Source organism: Excalfactoria chinensis, chromosome 5 (assembly GCF_039878825.1).
Source record: "Excalfactoria chinensis isolate bCotChi1 chromosome 5, bCotChi1.hap2, whole genome shotgun sequence".
Classification (NCBI taxonomy): Eukaryota; Metazoa; Chordata; class Aves; order Galliformes; family Phasianidae; genus Excalfactoria; species Excalfactoria chinensis.
The window spans coordinates 28,985,292-29,004,350 of NC_092829.1; the positions used below are offsets into that span (position 1 = coordinate 28,985,292).

At 41.0% G+C, this 19,059-nt stretch overlaps 1 protein-coding gene across 31 annotated transcripts in view; it reads left to right on the forward strand.

Annotated features, from left to right (window-relative positions):
• The first annotated feature begins 2,319 nt into the window (after positions 1-2,319).
• GPHN (gephyrin) overlaps positions 2,320-19,059 on the forward strand; it is a 240,785-nt gene continuing 224,045 nt past the window's right edge. For all 31 annotated transcript variants that reach the window (XM_072337125.1, XM_072337092.1, XM_072337096.1 and 28 more), the window contains exon 1: positions 2,320-2,473. In XM_072337125.1, coding sequence (XP_072193226.1) covers positions 2,410-2,473 — 64 coding nt within the window. In that variant the 5' untranslated portion in view covers positions 2,320-2,409. The remainder of the gene's footprint in view (positions 2,474-19,059) is intronic.

The window sequence follows — 19,059 nt, forward strand, 5'->3', positions numbered from 1 at the left end:
TTAATCACACTGATCTGTTTTTTCTTCATCAAGATCACAAACATAACTAAAGTTTGTCATGTGCACTGAAATCGTTTCACTCGAATGAGTCTTTAAAATCTGCCACGGCCTAGTATTTCTGATAAGAAAGCCTACTGTGTCAGCTAGTAGACATGGAACAAATATGGCTGAAAGAGATGGCTTAATGAAAGGGCAATTCTTTATTAATGGACAGATATTGATAATTAACAACTGGCAAACAAAGCAGTGCAAAACATTTCCTGAGAGGTTAGCAAATTGAGCTACAGTTTATGCTGGCCTGACCAGGGCAAAGTGTGACTCCCAGTTGTATACTGACTTTGTTGACAAAAACTTGTTTTTCTGTAGACATGAACTCTGGTACGGACTGCTGGCACGTTTCCCAGAATGTCTGCCTGTAGCAAAAGGACTTTCTTACACAAACTTGTTTGCTATTCTGATGAAAACTTGATGGCAGAAAATCATCCTCTTGCAACCTTCTCTCGAGCTACTATGGGTCTGCCTTTATTTTAAGTCTAATTTACGAGAACTTTCATACCTCAACATTAAAACCCCCTTGTATTGATTTCAGCCTCTTCTTGGCTCAGTCTTTTAAAATGTTGTCAGCTTACACAATCCTCTACTATGTTTCATACAAAGAAATCCCCCACAAATCCCACAGGGATTGCTAACGCTAACATTGCCAGTGAAATCTTAATTCTGCCCCTCCTTACTGTCCACAAGAGCAACACATCAATCAGTTAAACAGGGAGACTGAGCAGTCTGAATAAGCACTACTGCCTTTAGTGTTGGGTGTGAAATCCTCTGCGGGAAGCTATGAAGTGTCACGCTTCCTGCTTGTACTTCAAATGATTTCAGATATATTAGAGAAAAAAAAATCTTTTTGCTTTGTCTACAGCAGAATATTCAACACATAGCGACCAAACCCACGAGGGAACAGAAGTACGAGCACCAGCGATGCAATATCTTCAGTAACCATGCTGTTTTGGGTTCAGGCTTACACCCACCCACATATGTTGTATTATACCATTGCATAACCAGAGATCTCAGGAGCCTGAGTCTCTGTGGCTGCACACTGCAATTGCTGTGCCAATATGAAAATAGTGGTATCATATGCTGATGCACCATCCCGTCTAAGTGCTACTAGTAGGACTTTCCCTGAGACGCGGGATATTTCCTCAGGCCTTCATTTCTGCACTAGAAATCCACCCAAGAAAACCATGCGCTGAAGAGGAGATTTCTGAAAATGTTTGTTAATGGCTATGTCAATTACAAATGCTTTCGGTAATGGCTTGTTAGGACAGAGCAGAAAGGAGGATAACCCCCAGGCTGCTCTTACAAAGGTAGCACTGAAATCACACCAATATACAGAAACATAAAACTCAGCTGGAGTCAGACGGCTTCAACTTTGATTCTGGGTAGCTGGCTGCACAGTGCTGTGTTAGCAGACATCTAACTACCTGTCTGTGCAAAGTGAACGTGCACTTGCAGACAGCAAAACCAAGTATGCTGGAAGTACGGCACTGCTTCATCCACAGGCTGTGACAGAAGTTCTCAGAGCAGAGGGGAAGAACTGAAGATGAGAGGGGCTATGGGGGAGAGCTGAGACGCCACGCAGTGACCGCCGGCCTACAAAGCTGGGGGGGAACTTTCTGCTCTGCTCTATTTCGTGTCATCTAAAGTAAAGGGTGACTGCAAACCGTGTTATCCTTCCTCACCGCCTGAGAGCTCCAGAATCAAACTGTTAAACCCGTGTAATGAGAAGACAGAAATGACTTCGGGTTCTGTGCCCTAAGAGCAATTCGGCTGAGTTCAAATGCAGAGCAAACACTGCACCTGGTAACGGCGACTGCGCCGAGTTACACCGGCGTTACGGCAAACCGGGGCCGGCCCGGGGTGGCTCGCAGCGCAGAAGAGCCGCTGTCGCGCACAAATGCTCAGCCCACCCCGGGGCTCCCCGCGCACGGCTGGCACCGGAACCCAGCCTCCCGAGAGCCGAATGCCACCGCCTGCCGAAGGGACTCGGAACTGCCGGACGGGGTCAAGGCTTCAGCTGCGAGCCCGGCACCCACGTGCCCGGCCCGGCCCGGCATCTTCCCTCCGGACGCGGCGGCCAGCGGCGCGCAGCCGGACCACGCTCTTTCGACACTCGATTAGCGCCGCCTGTGCGGCGCGCAACGCGGCACCCTCACGCTCCGCAGCCGCCGCCTCTCCCGCGCTCGTAACGGCTCCGCGCGGCCGGCACTCGCCCCGCCCCTTCTCGCCGTGGCCCCGCCCCTCTCGCCCCCGCCCCTCCCCCTTTGCGCTCGCGCCGCTCTCACGCTCGCGCCCCTCCCCTCCCCCTTCCCCCCCCCGCCCGCTGCTGTCAGTGCGGTGGCTGCGCCGGGCAACATGGCGTCGGAGGGGATGATTCTAACGAACCACGATCACCAGATCCGCGTCGGGGTGCTCACAGGTAACGGCCGCCGACGGGGTCCGCGCCGGTGGTCGGGGGGTTGCCGCGGGTCGGGCCGCGCCGTCAGGCTCCCAGGGGCTCGCCCCCGGGCCGCCTCCTGCGGCGCCGCCACCGCGCAGGGAGCCGAGGCCTCGGACCGGGCCCGGAGCCGGGAGCGGAGAGCGGGGAGCGGGGGCGGCTCTGGGTGCGGAGAGTGGGTGGCGTTGGCGCCGCAGCTGCGGGCGGACGTTGCAGCCCGGGGTCGGCCCGGGGCACCCCGCCTGGAGGGGAGGCGGCGCGGGGGTGGGCGCCCGTGGCGGGGCCCGGGGCTCTCCTCCTCCTCCTCCGGCGGCGGGGCCGGGAGGGCGAAGAGGCTGGGGAGGGAGGCCTGCGGCCGGCGAAGGGAACGGGCGAGCGAGAGCCGGGCCTAGCGGCGACGGCGCGGTGCACGGACCGACGGCCTGCCCCGGGGGGCCTGGGAGCGCGGATCGCCCCCCTCCGGATGGCCCTTCCCGGCGGCACCGGGCGGCCGCGGGTGGGGGAGGAGGGCCGGCGGGGCGCCGTTGCCGGCTCGTGGGTGGTCCCCTCGCGACCTAGGTGCTGCCAAGAGCCGTTTCGAGGCGGTGCGCGTGTCGCAGGCTGCGGGGCTCCCCGGCCTCCGTGGGGTTGCGGTTATCCCGGCGCGCCGCGGAGTGCGGCACGGCGGTGGCAGCGCGGCGGAGCCGGGAGCAGCCCCTGGCCGTGCGAGCGCGCGAGCGGCGGTCGCGGAGAAGGGAGGGGAGAGATCTGAGCGAGCCTTTCTCGCGTCGGTCTCGGAGCTTGGATGGAGAGCCCGGGCCGACGGCGGCGGTGCGAGCACGGGTAGCGGTCTGAAGCTGTTCGGAGGAAGGGGCCGCGATCCCGGGAGACGGAGCGCGGAGTTGCTCTGGAAGTTGTGTGCCCGCCGCGTGCCGGAACGGGCCCGCCTGGAGCCCGGCCGCGAGATGGCGAGCAGCGGGCGCTGTCCGCAGCACGGTGCTGAAGGCGGCCCGGTCGGCCGTGCGCGTGGCGGAGGACGCTGGGGGAGTCCGCAGCTCTTGCGCTGATAGCGAGAGCAGGCTTGCTGTTACCCGGTATTATCGCAGTTAAAGCGAGCAGGAGGCGTCTGGCAGCAGAACGCTCTTTGCGTACTTGTACAGCTTCATGCTATGTGCCTTGAATTATTATTCTGTGTTGATTGGTGACTTGTAATAATTTTTACCTGTAAATGTTCCCAGAATGCCCTACCATTTGTACTACAAATCCAGTCTGAACGCTGTTACACTCTTGTACCCAGATGCCATAATGTGAAATTCTGTTGAGAAGAGTGTGTGATCTGATTTTGCTTTTTTTTGCCTTGTTTTTAAAGGGAAATCAGAAGACAAAAGAACAGAACATTTTTAGCCCTTTTCCCCCTAATGCCATTGCTTTGAATTGCATGCTGAAAAATTTTGAGAATTATTTTCCTACTATAATGGGGACGCTTTGGTTTCTAGCAATTTTTCTAGGCTCTTTTTGCTAACCAGTGTATGTTTATAGACATGAAACCAAACCTTAAATAAATGTGTTAATGTATGTCATATCTATGGTCAGACTTGTTTTCCTCTCTGGAATTTCCTTTAATCAGTGGAAGAAAACAGTTGTAATTTGGGGTCATAGACCACCTAGTTTCTGCTGTTTCCAGTTGTGAAAAGACAGCGGATTTTGGAGTCCATTTTTGACTTTTTTTTTTTTTTTTTTTTCCCATAAAAATGAACTGATAATTACTTCTTGTCTGATGAACAAGAGAGTAAATGAAAGAATTGGTAGATTTAATACAAACATTATTTTTTTAAAATATTAATCATTCGGAAGAGTACGATGATTAGAAATTAGGTAATTAACATGACTTAGCTTTTCTGGTTAGGACCATAGCCATATGTTTGGTTAGTTATCAATATATGTAATGTGGATTTATCATCATAAGCATTGATGTTCCTATCAGGCTTGGAACACTTAGTTTAGCAAGTACCATTATTGCACCTCACGGTTGTATTGAGATGGAATTTGAACTGATTTGGAATGTATGTTTGTTTTTTAAATGAGGATATAAAACAAATATTTGGGTGTGTTGCTAGCCTTGCCTGATGTCAAGATTGAGGCACATGGCTCTAGAGTATATTGATAATACAAAGTGGATGTTTGTCTTGTGGCTTAGCTTTCGTTGTCTTCAAGAAAATGTATTGTTGTAGGTCTTGCTTAACGGAGTTCTGTGTTTGTGTGTTTGTTGCTAGTTTTATCTGTATTTCTTCACTCAGGCTAAGTGCTAATCATCAGATTGGTAGATCATATGAATAGTGAGCTGGTGGGTGGGTCTCGTGGTGGCCTAAGCTTTGCCATTTAGTGTTCCAGGTATCTTCCTTTAAAAAGAAACAAACAAAACCCAGCAAAAACAAAAACAAATCCCAAAGAAACAAGAAAGGTGAGATAAGAGATGAAAAAGAGGAAAAAATGTGGTAAAAATTATGGTAAAGGCTGCAGTATGTATAGGCTGTCTGCAGTATGTATAGGCTGTCTGCAGTATGTATAGGCTGTCTGCAGTATGTATAGGCTGTCTGCAGTATGTGTAGGCTAAGTAGTTTTATAATTAGTTAACATGTAAGGGATTTTAGTGAAGTGCAGCACTTATTATTTCTTCTTCAGGTACTTATCCTTCCACTAAGTAGAGACTAAAATGATTTGACTGACAGCAGCATGCCCTTGTGTCCAAGAAGGCCAATAGTATCCTGGGGCACATTAAGAAGAGTGTGGCCCACAGGTCAAGAAAGGTGATCCTTTCCCTCTACTGTGCCCTTGTGAGGCCACATATGGAGTGCTGTGTACAATTCTGGGCTTCCCAGTTGAAGAAAAACAGGGAACTTCTAAAGAGAGTTCAGCGGTGGGCCACAAAGATGATGAGGGGCTGGGAGCATCTCCCTTATCCTCATTATGGAGGACGAGGCAAAGAGCCCTGGGTCTGTTCATTGTGGAAAAGGCTGAGAGGGGATCTTATCATTGCTTATTAATACCAAAAGGGAGTCAAGTGGATGGGGCTAGGCTTTTTCTGGTGGTGTCCAGCAACAGAAGAAGGGGCAGTGGGCACAAGCTGTAGCACAGGAAGTTCCATCTGTACATGGGAAAGAACATTTTTACTTTGAGAGTGACGGTGCACTGGAACAGGCTGTCCAGAGAGCTGTGGAGTCTCCTTCTCCTTCTCAGAACCTGCCTGAATGCTTTCCTGTCCAGCCTGCTGTAGGGAACCTCCTTTAGCAGGGGGTTGCATTGCCTGCCCTCCAGAAGTTCCTTCTAAACCTTATGATTATGAAACCATGTCAGCTGTGGCCATGGCCTTATCCAAGAAAGCAGGCACTGGCTGCTGAATGCAAAAATTTAGGTCTTGGATAACCTCTTTATACCATGAAAGGTTACGTTAGCATGTTCAAGTGTATGAGGACATGTAGTTTATTGAAATAGCATAGCAGATACACGTGATGTCTGAATTAATTACTTTGTAGCAAATGTGCTTCTTGGAATGTGAGAGCTGTGTCTACCTGGGAACCCCTTCCAAACAAAGAAATAGATTGTATCTGAAGTTCAGTACTGTACAAAGAAAGCGAACCCCATCAAAAAAAGCAACAGCAAGAACAAAAACTCAGCAACATCCAAACAAAAAAGCATTAACAAATTGTAAAAATTATCTATGAGAAAAATGGGTAGCAATATATTTTAGAGAACCACCGTTGAACACTGTTTTAGAAATATACACTGTTGATTTTTCTAACTAAAAGGTAGTTTGCCTGTCTTGAGCATTATGAGGTAAATTGTTATGACTTTAATACTCCGCATCATTAGCATGCAAGTTGTGAGATCTTTTCTCAGGGGTGATGCAGTTCACATTTAGGATGTGCCTTATGTCAGACTTTCTCCCAGAGGTCTAAGTGGGAGGATAAGGATTGGCACTGAGTTTGTTAGGACTTACTGTCACATCTCTTTAATTGTCTATATGAAAGTTGCTTTATTATTGTTATTGTTATTTTATTTTTTTTAAATTTCCTACATATTAGTGGGCACTTGTTTTCAAAACGCAGATTCAAATTGGTACTTTTATGAGGAACCCCAGTTCTCTTCCCAAAACTCAGCTTAACAAATGAGCTATAGAAGTAGAGAAAAGCTGTACTTCCTCCATTAATAGCAGTAGAACATTTTGGGATTGACAAACACTGGTTTCCCTCTTTTCTTAGCGTAAGGCTGTCATAACGTTAACTTTATCTGTAGTAACTACTTTATCCATGGTAACTCTTCTATTTGTGGCTGTAAGTCTGTATAAGAGCATTTCTTTCTAATTTTTATTTATTTATTTTTTGTATGGCTGCAAGAGAGCTATCTACATTTATTGATTGTGATCCATACACATACCTAGTTTCCTTTTTATAATTTCACAGTGTTGAATATGACTTTTACTTTTAAAGAGGAAGTAAGTTCTGGATTTTTTAAAAAAATATTTTTTAAATATATAGTGTGAAAAAAACACCGAATGGAATTTCAGTGATAGGAGGCTTTTACTTGCTGTTTAATTTGCTTGCTGTGATAGTTTCCTTTCAAACTATGAAGTTAAAGGTGTATAAGGCAAGAGATGATTTCCCTGTTATACACTGATGTTTTAATAACATTCCTATGTAAGTAGTGACCATTAGTTTAGAAGTTTGTGTGTTCTTACAGAGCAGGAGTGAGAAGTTGCATCATCAGTGCTTCTTAATTTGCAGTTTATTTATCCAAATACACAGTTGAAAGACTCCCTATTCTATATGCCATGCCTGTAGTTCATGTATGACTGTACAGAGTTTACTCATAATATCTACTTTCCTTGCATCACATTTGCCCTCCTTTCCAGTAAAGATGAGAAACTTCCTGTGTGTATCTTGAAAATGATTGATTACTTTCAAGCGTGGGCCTAATGGGAGCTAACTTTGTTCTGGCATAACCTTTAGTTGGTTTCCCATTCTCATTAATGGGGTGATCATGGAAAACACAGTCGTCAGTGTATGCTTTAGAATCTGTGGCATACAGAATCCTGTTACACAGATACCAAATTTCTCCCTTTAATTTTTATGTAGTCATATCTTGTTGTTTGCATTTTTGAAGTAAGGGTGTATTTATTTAAAGGTTCTTTTATAGCAGACTAGAACTTGACCAGTAACTTTCCTATCACTGCCTTAGATAGCCTTAGAAAGAGAGCAGTGCTTAAACCTGAAAATGTCTGTCTTGAAATTTGTAATACTTTAAAGGCAAAGATGTTTGTTGTGAAGTGTAGCTGTGAAGTGAAAGTTAGAATTTTCACTTTGCTTTCATTCCAACTATGGAAGTCCATTTTGAATAAATGGGAGAATTTGTTCAGATACTTGAAACAGCTTACTTGGTTGGGTTCTAATTTTTTTGTTTTTCATTTGGGCATGGATGGTATTTCTTATCTTCCATCCATGAGACGGATACTGTGCAACTGGAGGACATGGTAAACAAAAATTAGAACAAATTATGGCTCAGAATTTAGAAGGTCTTGAAGAGTGGGTGAAATAAAACAAGAAAAATTGCATCGTGTTCCTTCATGTAGATTTAGTACGCAGCTCCTTACTGGTTGTATTCAAATGCTCTTATGCTGGTACGGTCTTGTTTATGACAGAATTCTTATTGAAAAGTAGGAGAATGCCTGAAAAAGCTGTTTTTTTGGAGAATATGAGGGTAGTAATTACATGGAAAATGATAAGGAAGGACTTATATATGTGGGATGTTTTTATTTAATAAAAAAGTTTTTATAGTCTTCTGTTTGTTTAAATCACAAAACAATTCAGTAGTAAGTTGGAATTTACAGGGAGCAAGTATTTGCATTAAAGTGCTTGGGAAAATATTGGCTTTGTTAGGCAGTTATCTTAGAAAATTTCAATCTTCCAGTAAAAGATGTATATGTGATGCATTTTCTTTACTTGTTTTGCTTATATACTAATTTAATTAAGCTTATTCTATGCTTAACATACTATTTTTTTTTTCCAATTGATTTGCAAAAGCCTTAATGAATAACATTCTGTGTACACTTGTAAAATCTTGCAAATCAGGACTCTGTCCTACCATTGTGAAGTTGATGATTGATAGTAATGGCCTTTTGAAAGGAATGCAATGCATTTTCTGTTCCTAGTACTATAAGATAAATAGCAAAACTTCCACTGGCTGGCTTCAGTGATTTAGTGAATAGGCTGCGTGTTACAAAATCTATTTTTGAGCAGCAAAGTGTTTTTGATGTATGCCAAGATCTGAAACAACTGACCCAGTGCTAATTTAGTTCCATATGCAGGTCTGTTACTTAGAACTGTAATTGTTAAAAATTTTGTATTTAATATGACGCTTCATTATATACTTAACGTACAAATTGTATTAGTAGATGGATATAATAATACAGCAAGTACTGCACATGTGTTTGATTCTGCTACTGTAGAAATATGCTTCTCAAGCATACAGTTTAATTTTCTTATTAAATTATATTATTACGTGGTTGTGTGAAGAAACAGTGTGCACAGACACTGAGTGATAATATATTTGGGGCTTTTGAGTGCTTACTGAGTGGTTATGAAGTTATTAGTTGTTTTGGTTTTTGTTTTTTTTTTTTTTTTTGTACTGTATATTGAATTTCAATTTTATGTGGAATATTTTTACTTGATACTTTTTTTCTTGTATTGATTTTGTTGGATTTCTTCTGTCTTGCATGTGACTTTTGGAACTTAGGGGATACAAATTTGTGTTGAAACCTTGAAGTCATGCAACTCATCCCACTCTTCAGGTGTTCTGGATTCTAAAAAATGCCCATTTACTAAACTAAGACTTCAAGTTCTGCAACCTCACCTGGAAGAATCTTTAGTAAAATCATTGTAGTTACAATGTGTGTTTCATGTTGACCAAGGAAATATAATGACTAAGTAGGAATTAGCTCTCTGCATACACTGTTGTTAGGGGGAGGGATTTTCTTAGTGGCTATTATTGTACCTTTGTAGTTGTTGAGGACTGTATCTCTGTGTGCAGTTTTTGAGGACCTGGAAATGTACTGTGTTATACCTGAATGATGCAAGGTATTTACTGGGGGTTGAGCTGTATCTTAGAATTGTCCTGCGAGAAACTGCATGGATGAAGAGCACTATGCATTCTTTAGGGTTTAAAATGAATTGCTGTCAAGTATCCTGCAGGTCTGACTCAGAAGGGAAAGGCTCCTAGGATCACTGCAAAAGCTGCTGTAGGCAGAGATTGCAGTTAAAAAAACCAGCACTTCCTTTTTCCCTCTGCAATATGTTGTTCATGCCCTGGGACAGGGCATTTAGAAAAGGGTTGACAGCAAGATCACAGATGAAATGTCACAAGTTAGTAAAGCCTTCATCCAGCAGTTCGTAGGAATACTTTGAAACACCTGAATGTGGCAATAGTTATGAATTTGGAAGGCCAGTATACTTCTTTTTGGCTGCTTCTTATTCCTTCCTGAAACAGTTTAATGGGATTTTGATGACAGAGCAGGGTGTAGAAGAGGATATGCTGGTTTGTGAGTCTGGTCTTGTGAAAGTGTGGGTTTCATTATGTGCTGCTGGAAGAAGAAAAATTCCAGGAGTTCAAATTAGATAGGTTCCCACTAACATGGTTCTTTCATATGCTGTAGAGTAGTGACTTAGCAGGGTAGGTGGGTGAGAAGCCAAAGGTGCTCCCTGTCAGAATCTGTGTCAGAGAATAATCAGGAGAAAGTGGCAGGCGTATGTATCTGGCAACAAAAATGCCTGTTGCTTCCAGGAAAAGCAGAAAAAAATGAACATTAAAAAAAAAAGTATATATATATATATTCATTTTCCTTTTAAATTTTTTTTCTTTCTTTTTTTTTTTTCTTTTTTTTTTTTTTCTTTTTTCTTTTTTTCCCCCCTTTCTTTCAATTATCAAAATACTCCAGGGAACACTTTAAATAAACTTGCAGCACATCAAAGATCTTCAGAATTGGCTTCCTTGGAAAAATGAGCATTAAATTTAACATACTGAAGAGGAATATTTCGAAATATCTTTAAAAGATAGTCAGGGACTAAGTGCGTCTGTAGATAATACTCAGAAAACTACAGAGATGCTGGAAAATAGTAGCCACAGATGCTAGTCTGCAAATCCCTCTGGGTAAAACCTCTGTTTTGCTATTAGACTCTGATTTCATAATTTAAGAAAACTTAGAGACTGTTTCAGAGCAAATGGTATGTAGATTTGGGTTAGAATATTTCTGTAACTTCCAGATTTTTTTCCTACAATCATCATGATGTCCTTAAATAATTCAGTCTGATGTAGTCATTCAGATGATGTTCCTTTGCCTTGGTAGATGGATGTAAAAGATAGTGAGGTATAACTCCCTAGTTACTGGCTCTTGCTAAATCTCAGTGCAAATAGTTCCAGTTAACTGTAAAATATACATGATGATAGGCTTTTGATGATCCATTTGATTGAGCAGACTGAGAAGTCTTGGGTAGGGAGATTTTCTTTCCTCCTACCGTGAGGAATTCCAAACCATTCTGGATGTGCAAGCATTTGTTCTGGCATTTGTTTAGCAGAATAAAGAAAAGGAGAATAAACCAAAAGATTGAGGAGGCTGTTGAGATTTATGAGAGATCTTAAAGCTTTTTCAAGTAAATGTGACTACCTGATAGTGCTGTGTGGTGTAATTGCTTGGAGGAAGACAAGGCTCAGAACTTCAAGAAACTGGGAGCAGTCATCTTAATAAGATGTATAATATTCACTTATTTAATGTCAGAATAGCATTATATTCTGTGATACATTTGTTTTTAGGAACATGCTCTGTTCCATAGTAGGGAGGCAGGCTGTAAAACCTTGTGATTTTAACATGCCACTAAAATTCCAGTGCGGTAAGTAAGAGTTAAAATGACTACTGACATCTCCAGTGTGTAGGACTTTGTAATCAGAGTAAGACACAAGCTTTTTTTTTTTTTTTTTTTTTTTTTTTTTTTTTTTTTTTTTAATGTTATAAAATATTATGTTATAAGCAACTGCCTAAAAAAGCAACTACTGAAGAATCTCTTGTTCATTAAGCTTCAAGGGTGCTCACCTGCCTCTTCCTATTTCTTTATTCCAAAGGAAATGACTCTGGTTTATGCACAATGGTTTCAGTACTTGACTTTTCTCTTTGGCTTAGCAGTTGATGAAAGGGAATTAGTGAAAATACTTGTTGTCACTTCACCATTGTTTTGTCAAAAAAGGGTTCCAGTAGACTTTTTTTGAGCGCTTTGATGAACAGCACATCTTTCTGGAAAAGGCATCTGAGGCAAATTTCTGTATAGCATTAAACTGGGACACATGGATTGCCGTTAATATTAGAAAAATCCCTTAATTCCTTGAGAGCCTGTCTTGTATTTGGTTATTGTTATGCGTAAGATGTTGTGATGGCCCATCAAATCATAAGGAAGATTTTGGATATGAAATAATAATTTTTAATATTTCTTACCAGAAATACTTCTCAATAATTTTAGCGAGTCTTAATAGTCAGATTATCCCTAGTCTCCTTTGTTCTGCACTGGAAAAAACACCTGCTATTCTACCTATATTTTAGTCTCTAGAAAGTAAGTTCAGCTGCACATTAGAGCAATATGCTAACAAAAAATAAATAATAATAATAATAATAAAAACAAACAAACAAAAAAGCCAAAAATCACTTTAAAAATAAATGGTTAACATCTCACCAGTATCTAGAAAGTATTTAGCAATTAGAAGAAACTCTTGAATACGTCCTATGTTGAGGATAATGTGAAAACATCAGCCTAGAGCTGTTTAGTGCAATAGCGAAATGTGTAACACAATTTGTTTGAAGCATAAATTTAAAGTTAAATCCCTAAATGTCAGTGTTACAACTAGAAGTTATTTTTGTGAAAAAAAGAAAAAATAAAGAAACAAACAAAAAAAGCACCACAAAGAAAAAGAGAAACACAGCAGATACAGAAACTCTTTATCTTTGGCTAATTAGATGCTCTTTCAATTCTGCAATCGTAAATACAGTTTTCTTAGTTCTTTGGTTTGATGCTCTTTGTACGTAAGACATTTTGTTTCAGTCAATTTTAGCAAAGTCTATGTTTGAAACTAGAGCAGCCTAAGAAAAGCAGATTTGTAGAGCAGCACACTTAGTACTGGGACTCCACGACTGCATGATGGCTGTGATGGTTTGCTTCACATGAGCTCAAATAAGCAATAGTTGCAGTGCACCAGGTGCACTCTTGGAGTACAGCTTGTTTTGCTTTGTCCAAAAGGAGTTCTGAGATCTGTGTTTTCATTGTTCTCTGCAGTGTGAACCAACATGTGGTGATTGAGAACTGTCAGTATTAAGTAAAAGTAAGTCAGAAGAACAAAATGAGCAACATGATTGCAGTTTTTTATAAAAGCTATAAATGAAGAAATGACAGAAGAAGCGTGTTTACACTAATACTTAGTTTGAACAGGCCCTGTCTGCACCTAGCTGATTTATCCGTCAGAAAAATATGTGCAACACTTTGTCAGGGATTTTATCTTACTGCATTCCCTACATCTCAAGCTGTGCTATTCGGAGAGACTTTTCTCCTGCTGGAGCTGGCAGGCGCTGGTAGCTGCTCACCTCCTTTGACCCTGACAGAGCTCTGCCCAGGTTTGCCTCTATTGCCAAGTGTTTCAGGCTGCGTTCTTTCTTTAGTACTCCCCCACCCATGCATTTACTTCTGTAGAGATACTTGCTGTAATCTGACTGCTGGCTGTTGTGGAAAAGTGTTCTGCTGCTTTTTGCTGCCCTTCTTTGCAGTTTTGTGGCCTTGTCACTGTTGCACGCTGGTTCTGTCCTGCTGCTTCTCACTTTGTACGGAGCCGGGCAAACTGGCTAAGCCCTTGAAAAGCTGGTCTTTTTGCAGAGGAGGGATTACACACTCATTTCTCTAAGTGTTTTCTCCTTTCATGCAAGTGGTGCTTTGTCAGGCCAGGTACCCTCTCAGTGATATCTGTGAGCTTGCCCTGGCTTACATACGAAGGCTGCCTTCACCGAACAGCATGCAGGGAAGGATTTGTCCATTACAGGAAATTATTTTCAGCAGAGGTGTACATAAACTTTTGTTTTGTTTGTGTAGTAGCAAGGTGAATATGGAAATGAAGAGCTAAGCATTTAGTAACCTTAGGATGTTTGGGTAGCTAGGAAATCTGAACATTATGCTTCTTCAGTGCTGAACTTGGGAAAAGGCAAGTACTATGGCATGTATTTAAAGAGAAGTTGAAGGATTGGCTTTTTTATTAACATGCTAAATTTTAATAGTCAAAACTTAAAATGAATGTGGTTTTTTTTTTGTTGTTGTTTTTTTTTGTTTGTTTTGTTTTTTTTTTTTTTCAAATTATTACATTGACTATGGTCTGCCTGATAAAGAGAACTCATCTGAAACTGTATTGACATTATTTATGTATGCATACCCATATTAAAAATAATATGATAAGAAATATATGTCAAGTCACCCATTTCTACCAGTTTTCATTTGCCTTCTGCTCAACAGACTTCTTTGACACTATTCAATCTGTCAGCTTATTTATGCTCAAAATAGTTTTCCTAAGGATATCTTTATCAGACAAGTCAGCTAGTATGCTAATTTTAAGGATGTTAATATGATATGTACAGGATGGCTGTAGCTATGCCACTTCGCTTTTCTTAGATGCCTGTATGTACATCAACTATTGGTAACATCCGTATGCAGGATAATTTTCTAACTTCACATTTGTCCTGCATACCTTTTTGCTGACCTGAACAGCATCATTGCCTTTCTCTTGTGATGGAGGTAACTAGAACCACCAGTCACTGCTAGTTGAATAAGTCAGGCTTGGGGGATTCTTGCTATTACATTCAGAAGGGGAGGGTTTGGGGTGAAGTGACATAATTATCATCAGGAGATCCTGTGCATTTACTTTGGGCCTTATTTCACTTAAAATGAGAAGCCTGCTGGTCTGTGCATGTCCAATATTGTGTATATGTCCATGGTTTCCATGGCTACTAATTATGTATAGATTGCGTTTTTGGCATCCAGACTCAGTGCTTGGAGATAACACTAGCTAGCTAAACTGTATTTTACACAGTACAACATAAGGAGGATCTTCATCATTAAAATGTGTTCATAGTGGAAAGCAAGAGGAACTGTGGTTTAAAATAGCAGAAAATGCCAAAATTCTGTTGTCAACGAAAAAGCAGTTCTAACATTGAAAACAACTCCTTCTAGAAGAGCAATTTAAAGGTGAATTATAAAATGGAATTTTCTGGGAAATGGGAGAAAAAGAAAGTATGAAGGAGGCTGTTGTTGGCAGCACTATATAAACGCAAGATGTTATCTTATGAAGTGTAGCTTCTAGCAAAGAATGTAGAGACAGGGGTTTTGTAGATGAGGTCTAAAGGCTGTTACCAGTGTGCAGATTAGCTAAACAGGAAAAGATTTGTATGCTTAATGATTGTGCCTCCAGAAGTATCTTGAAGTATCCCATTCACTACAAAAGCTTAACGCAACACATTAAGGAAGGCAAAACTAGAAACTAGAAAAAAAAAAGAGAGGGAGAAATAAACTAATTATACCAAAGCACGTCATCCCAGTTTTGAAGATCTTTAAAAATCCTTCACCAGGCCTCATGCAAAGTTGACTAGTATTGAATCTTTCAAGAGTTCTTCATAAGAAATTTGTCTCATATTCTGTATTCATGAAATTAATCCAACCTAGAGAAGGGTATGTAACCTCTCTGTTATACCAGCAAAATTGTTCCTTATATGTGGCACACAAAACTGTCAAGTGATCCACATGCAAATAATTTTCCAAGCTAGTTTTTAGTCAGTTTCTTTTAGCTTACTGTGGATAAATGCTTGTGCACACAGGTGGTGAAGGGAACAGGTTCCTGGCAGTAGTAATAAGGTGGGATTTTTTTAAAATTTTTTTATTTTTTGTAATAATGCATGAGAAACATTGATCTTTGACTATGGCACTTGCACCCCATGTGCTTAGGGAATGAGATGCTACTGCATCTTCAAAACTTATTTTAATGCCAAGCTGAAGTTGGAAAGATTGGGAGTTTCACTTTTAAGAAGACTGAATGGTTAAGGTCATATCTCAAAGCCTTGTGCACCACTCGTTGTGTATTGAGTGCAATTTCAGAATCAGTGGCCTGACGCTATATACAGTAGCCCGAAAAATTAAGTTGCCTCCCATTTATATAGTCATGCTCACAGAAGCATTTATTGTTAGTTTTTGGCAGGCTTCTTTTCCTTGTATATTAAATGATTAGCATCCTGTTTTTCAAGCGATTGTGCTACTTCATTGATCTGTGGATCAATTCCTACTGTATTAATGTGTTCTTTCAGGAGAACAAGTCATAGAATTGTAGAATGGCTTAAGCTGAAAGGAACCTTTAGGCTCTTGAGTTCCAACCCCCCTGCTGTGCACAGGACTGCCACCCACCGGGTCAGGCTGTCCAGGGTCCCATCCAACCTGTGCTTCGACATCCACAGGAATGGGGTGCCCACAGCTTCTCTGGGCAGCCTGTGCCAGTGCCTCAACACTCTCTGAGTCAAGAATTTCTTCCTAATAACTAATCTAAACCTTCCCTCTTAGTTTTAAGTCTTTCTCCCTTATCCTATCACTATCAGATTATGTAAAATGTCAGTATCCCTCCTGATAATCCCTCCTTCAAGTACTGAAAGGCCACTATTCGGTCTCCCCAGAGTCTTATTTATTACAAGCTAAACATGCCCAGCTTCCTCAGTCTTTATTTATAGAAAAGGTGTTCCAGCTCTCTGATCATTTTCATGGCCATCCTCTGGACCCACTACAACAACACCATATCTTTCCAGTGCAGGGGTCCACAGGGCTAGACACAATACTCCAGATCTACAGATTCTGTGATTTTTAATTTCTTTATTAATTTGCATTACAGAATTATTCATGTGGGCTTTGTTTATTTATTTATTTAATTATTTGGGGAGGTTTCAGTATTTGATTATGGCTTATAAAACTACTTGCAGGATTTTCAGCAGTGTCTCTTCCACCCTGCCACTCCTCAGCTTTAAGTAAAATACTTGAGCACACTATCTTCTTAATACTAACAAGAGAAAAAAACATTACTTAATGAATCTAGCTCTTCCTTTAAAAACAATAGAAGATGAAGAAGTAAGGCCAGTAGATTCCCTTGCTGTCCTCTTCTTCCATGTCTCATTTTTTGTCTGTATTCAGTTGAAATGGAGCTGATTAAATACCGGAAATGTCTTTTCAGCTCTTATCTGCTATTTTTATATCGAAAATACTTTTAAATACCTTTTTTTTTCTGTTCTTGTATAAGTTTTATTCTTTGTGAACTGTCAAAGATGCACTTCCTTTCAGACTGACAGTAATATCTATTGTTGCCTAACATGTGATAATTAACGATAAAATCTTTTTAAGTGGTTTCTTTTTATTATTTTTTAAACCTTTTTTATTATTATTATTTTAACCATTATCTGCATGGATTTTGATACAGAGTTTGGTTTTTCAAATATACCATATACCTTACATAGATTTTTGTGCTAGGTAAAAAAAAGTCAACCTCTTGGATGCAGCTAGATCAGATTTTTTTGCAGACTTTGCACTAAATGTCAAATGCTTATTTCTGTGTTGGGAACTGCTGTTACTCAATATCTCTTGGAGTCTTAATATCACTAATTATGCTCCCTGAACAACCTTGCCTCCCTACCACCCCAGTCCCTGTCAGATTACAATTATCTCTTCCACTTTACTTTGTATTCCTGAATGAATTAGCTTGGATGAAATATTTCCTTCTCCCACATTTCCTTTCTTAGTATAGCTCTGAGAATAATATGTTTTTCATATATAGCTGTTATCATTTTGACTATGGCATTGATGTTCGTTTTTTCAAGTCTTTAATTTCATTTTTCCTATGTTTCTTTCATTTTGCAGCCAGAGAATTTACAAGTTGTTTGTAGTCTAGAAGGATATATGTGGTGTATGTAATGCCATAATGCATTTCAAAGGATGTAACAGTTACACTGTAACTGAAACAAATCACTGAAGGTGATAGTCATGGGTTGACACCTTCCTGCAGCTAAGCCCGTACCCTCTCACTCACTCATTCTCTCCAGGTGGGATGGGGCAGAGAATCAGAAGGACAAAATCTGTGATGTTTTGTGTAGTGATTAAGCTGATCTTGCTTGCAACTTATGGGCCCTGTCCCACTAGTTGCTGCGTCAGTCTGGTATTGGGGCAACAAGTTAACGTTGCTGCAGAGATCTCAGTTTTATTTCTTATAATGGGAATTATAGTGATTTATCTGTGTTTTCTTTTTGCACACACATTTTTTGTGTTTAATTGATTTACTCTATCAAAATTAAACTTATTTCCAGTAAACTAAATTAATAATGTAGAGAAGCTATTTGCAAAACAAAGTCTTTGTGGGTGCAGCCTTTACTGGGCCACTCTACTTCAGTAGACACAGTCAATTCAAGTTGTACAGCTTCTCACACAGAAAGTTTTTGCTTCTCAAAATATATCAAATTTATTTTCTTTGGTCCTCCAAAGCACCCCTGGCAGGCAGAGGAGCATTTCTGGTTGTTTTATTAGAACCCATGGGCCTGTACTTCTTCTGTTTTGAGTGCATGTGCACACATCCGTATGTGCAGGCAGAAGTGTGTATTTTTCAGTCTGATTTAGGATTTGGAAGAGAGGCTCTGCCCATAAATAATTGGAACCCTCATTTACTTGTAAGAACAAATGGTTGGTCTAAATGCTTGTCTTTTGTTAAGGCAGAGGTATGATATTGGATAGAGCTTCCTAGTCCAGGTTGAGACTGAAGAAAACAAAATTATCTGTACAGTGAGCTATGGCATAATGTGTAAAGTCTGAAGGTACAGTGTTCTTGTGCTTATATCTGCACTTGTAGTACATTGTCTTCATGCTGGATTTTGCACGGCTCTATAAAAGTGTCTTGATAGCATTTCACTTGAGTTGTCTGAAAATTCTTTGTTTTCTTTTGTGTGTCTTTTCAGCTACCTGGGAATATATATACCTATGTAGCCTTGCCTAACCTGTCATTTTAATGACATCTTCTGTTAGTCTCTTTCATGACTGTAGTGAAGTCTTAGCATCAGCCTGCAGTTGTCAGCAAGAAACTCTTTAAAACACCTTTATTGTGCTTTTTGATTTCTTAGATAAAAGAACTGAAATTTCTAACCTTTTAGTAACTCTCTCGCTACTGTGCTGACTTCTTGTCAGATACTTTCTACTACTTCCTAGTGTGCATATTCTGTTCCTTTCCAGGCTTCTGCTGTGTTTGCAAATGGCACTGCTGATACTCAGCCCACTCACAGAATTACTGAATGGTTGTGGTTGGCAGACATCTCCAGAGGCCACCTGGACCAGTCTGTACTCAAGCACAGACACCCGGAGCTGAATGATTAGGCCCATGTCCAGGAAGCTTTTAAGTATCTCCAAGGAAGGAGACTCCACGGCTTCTCTGGGCAACCTGTGCCAGTGCTTGGTTAC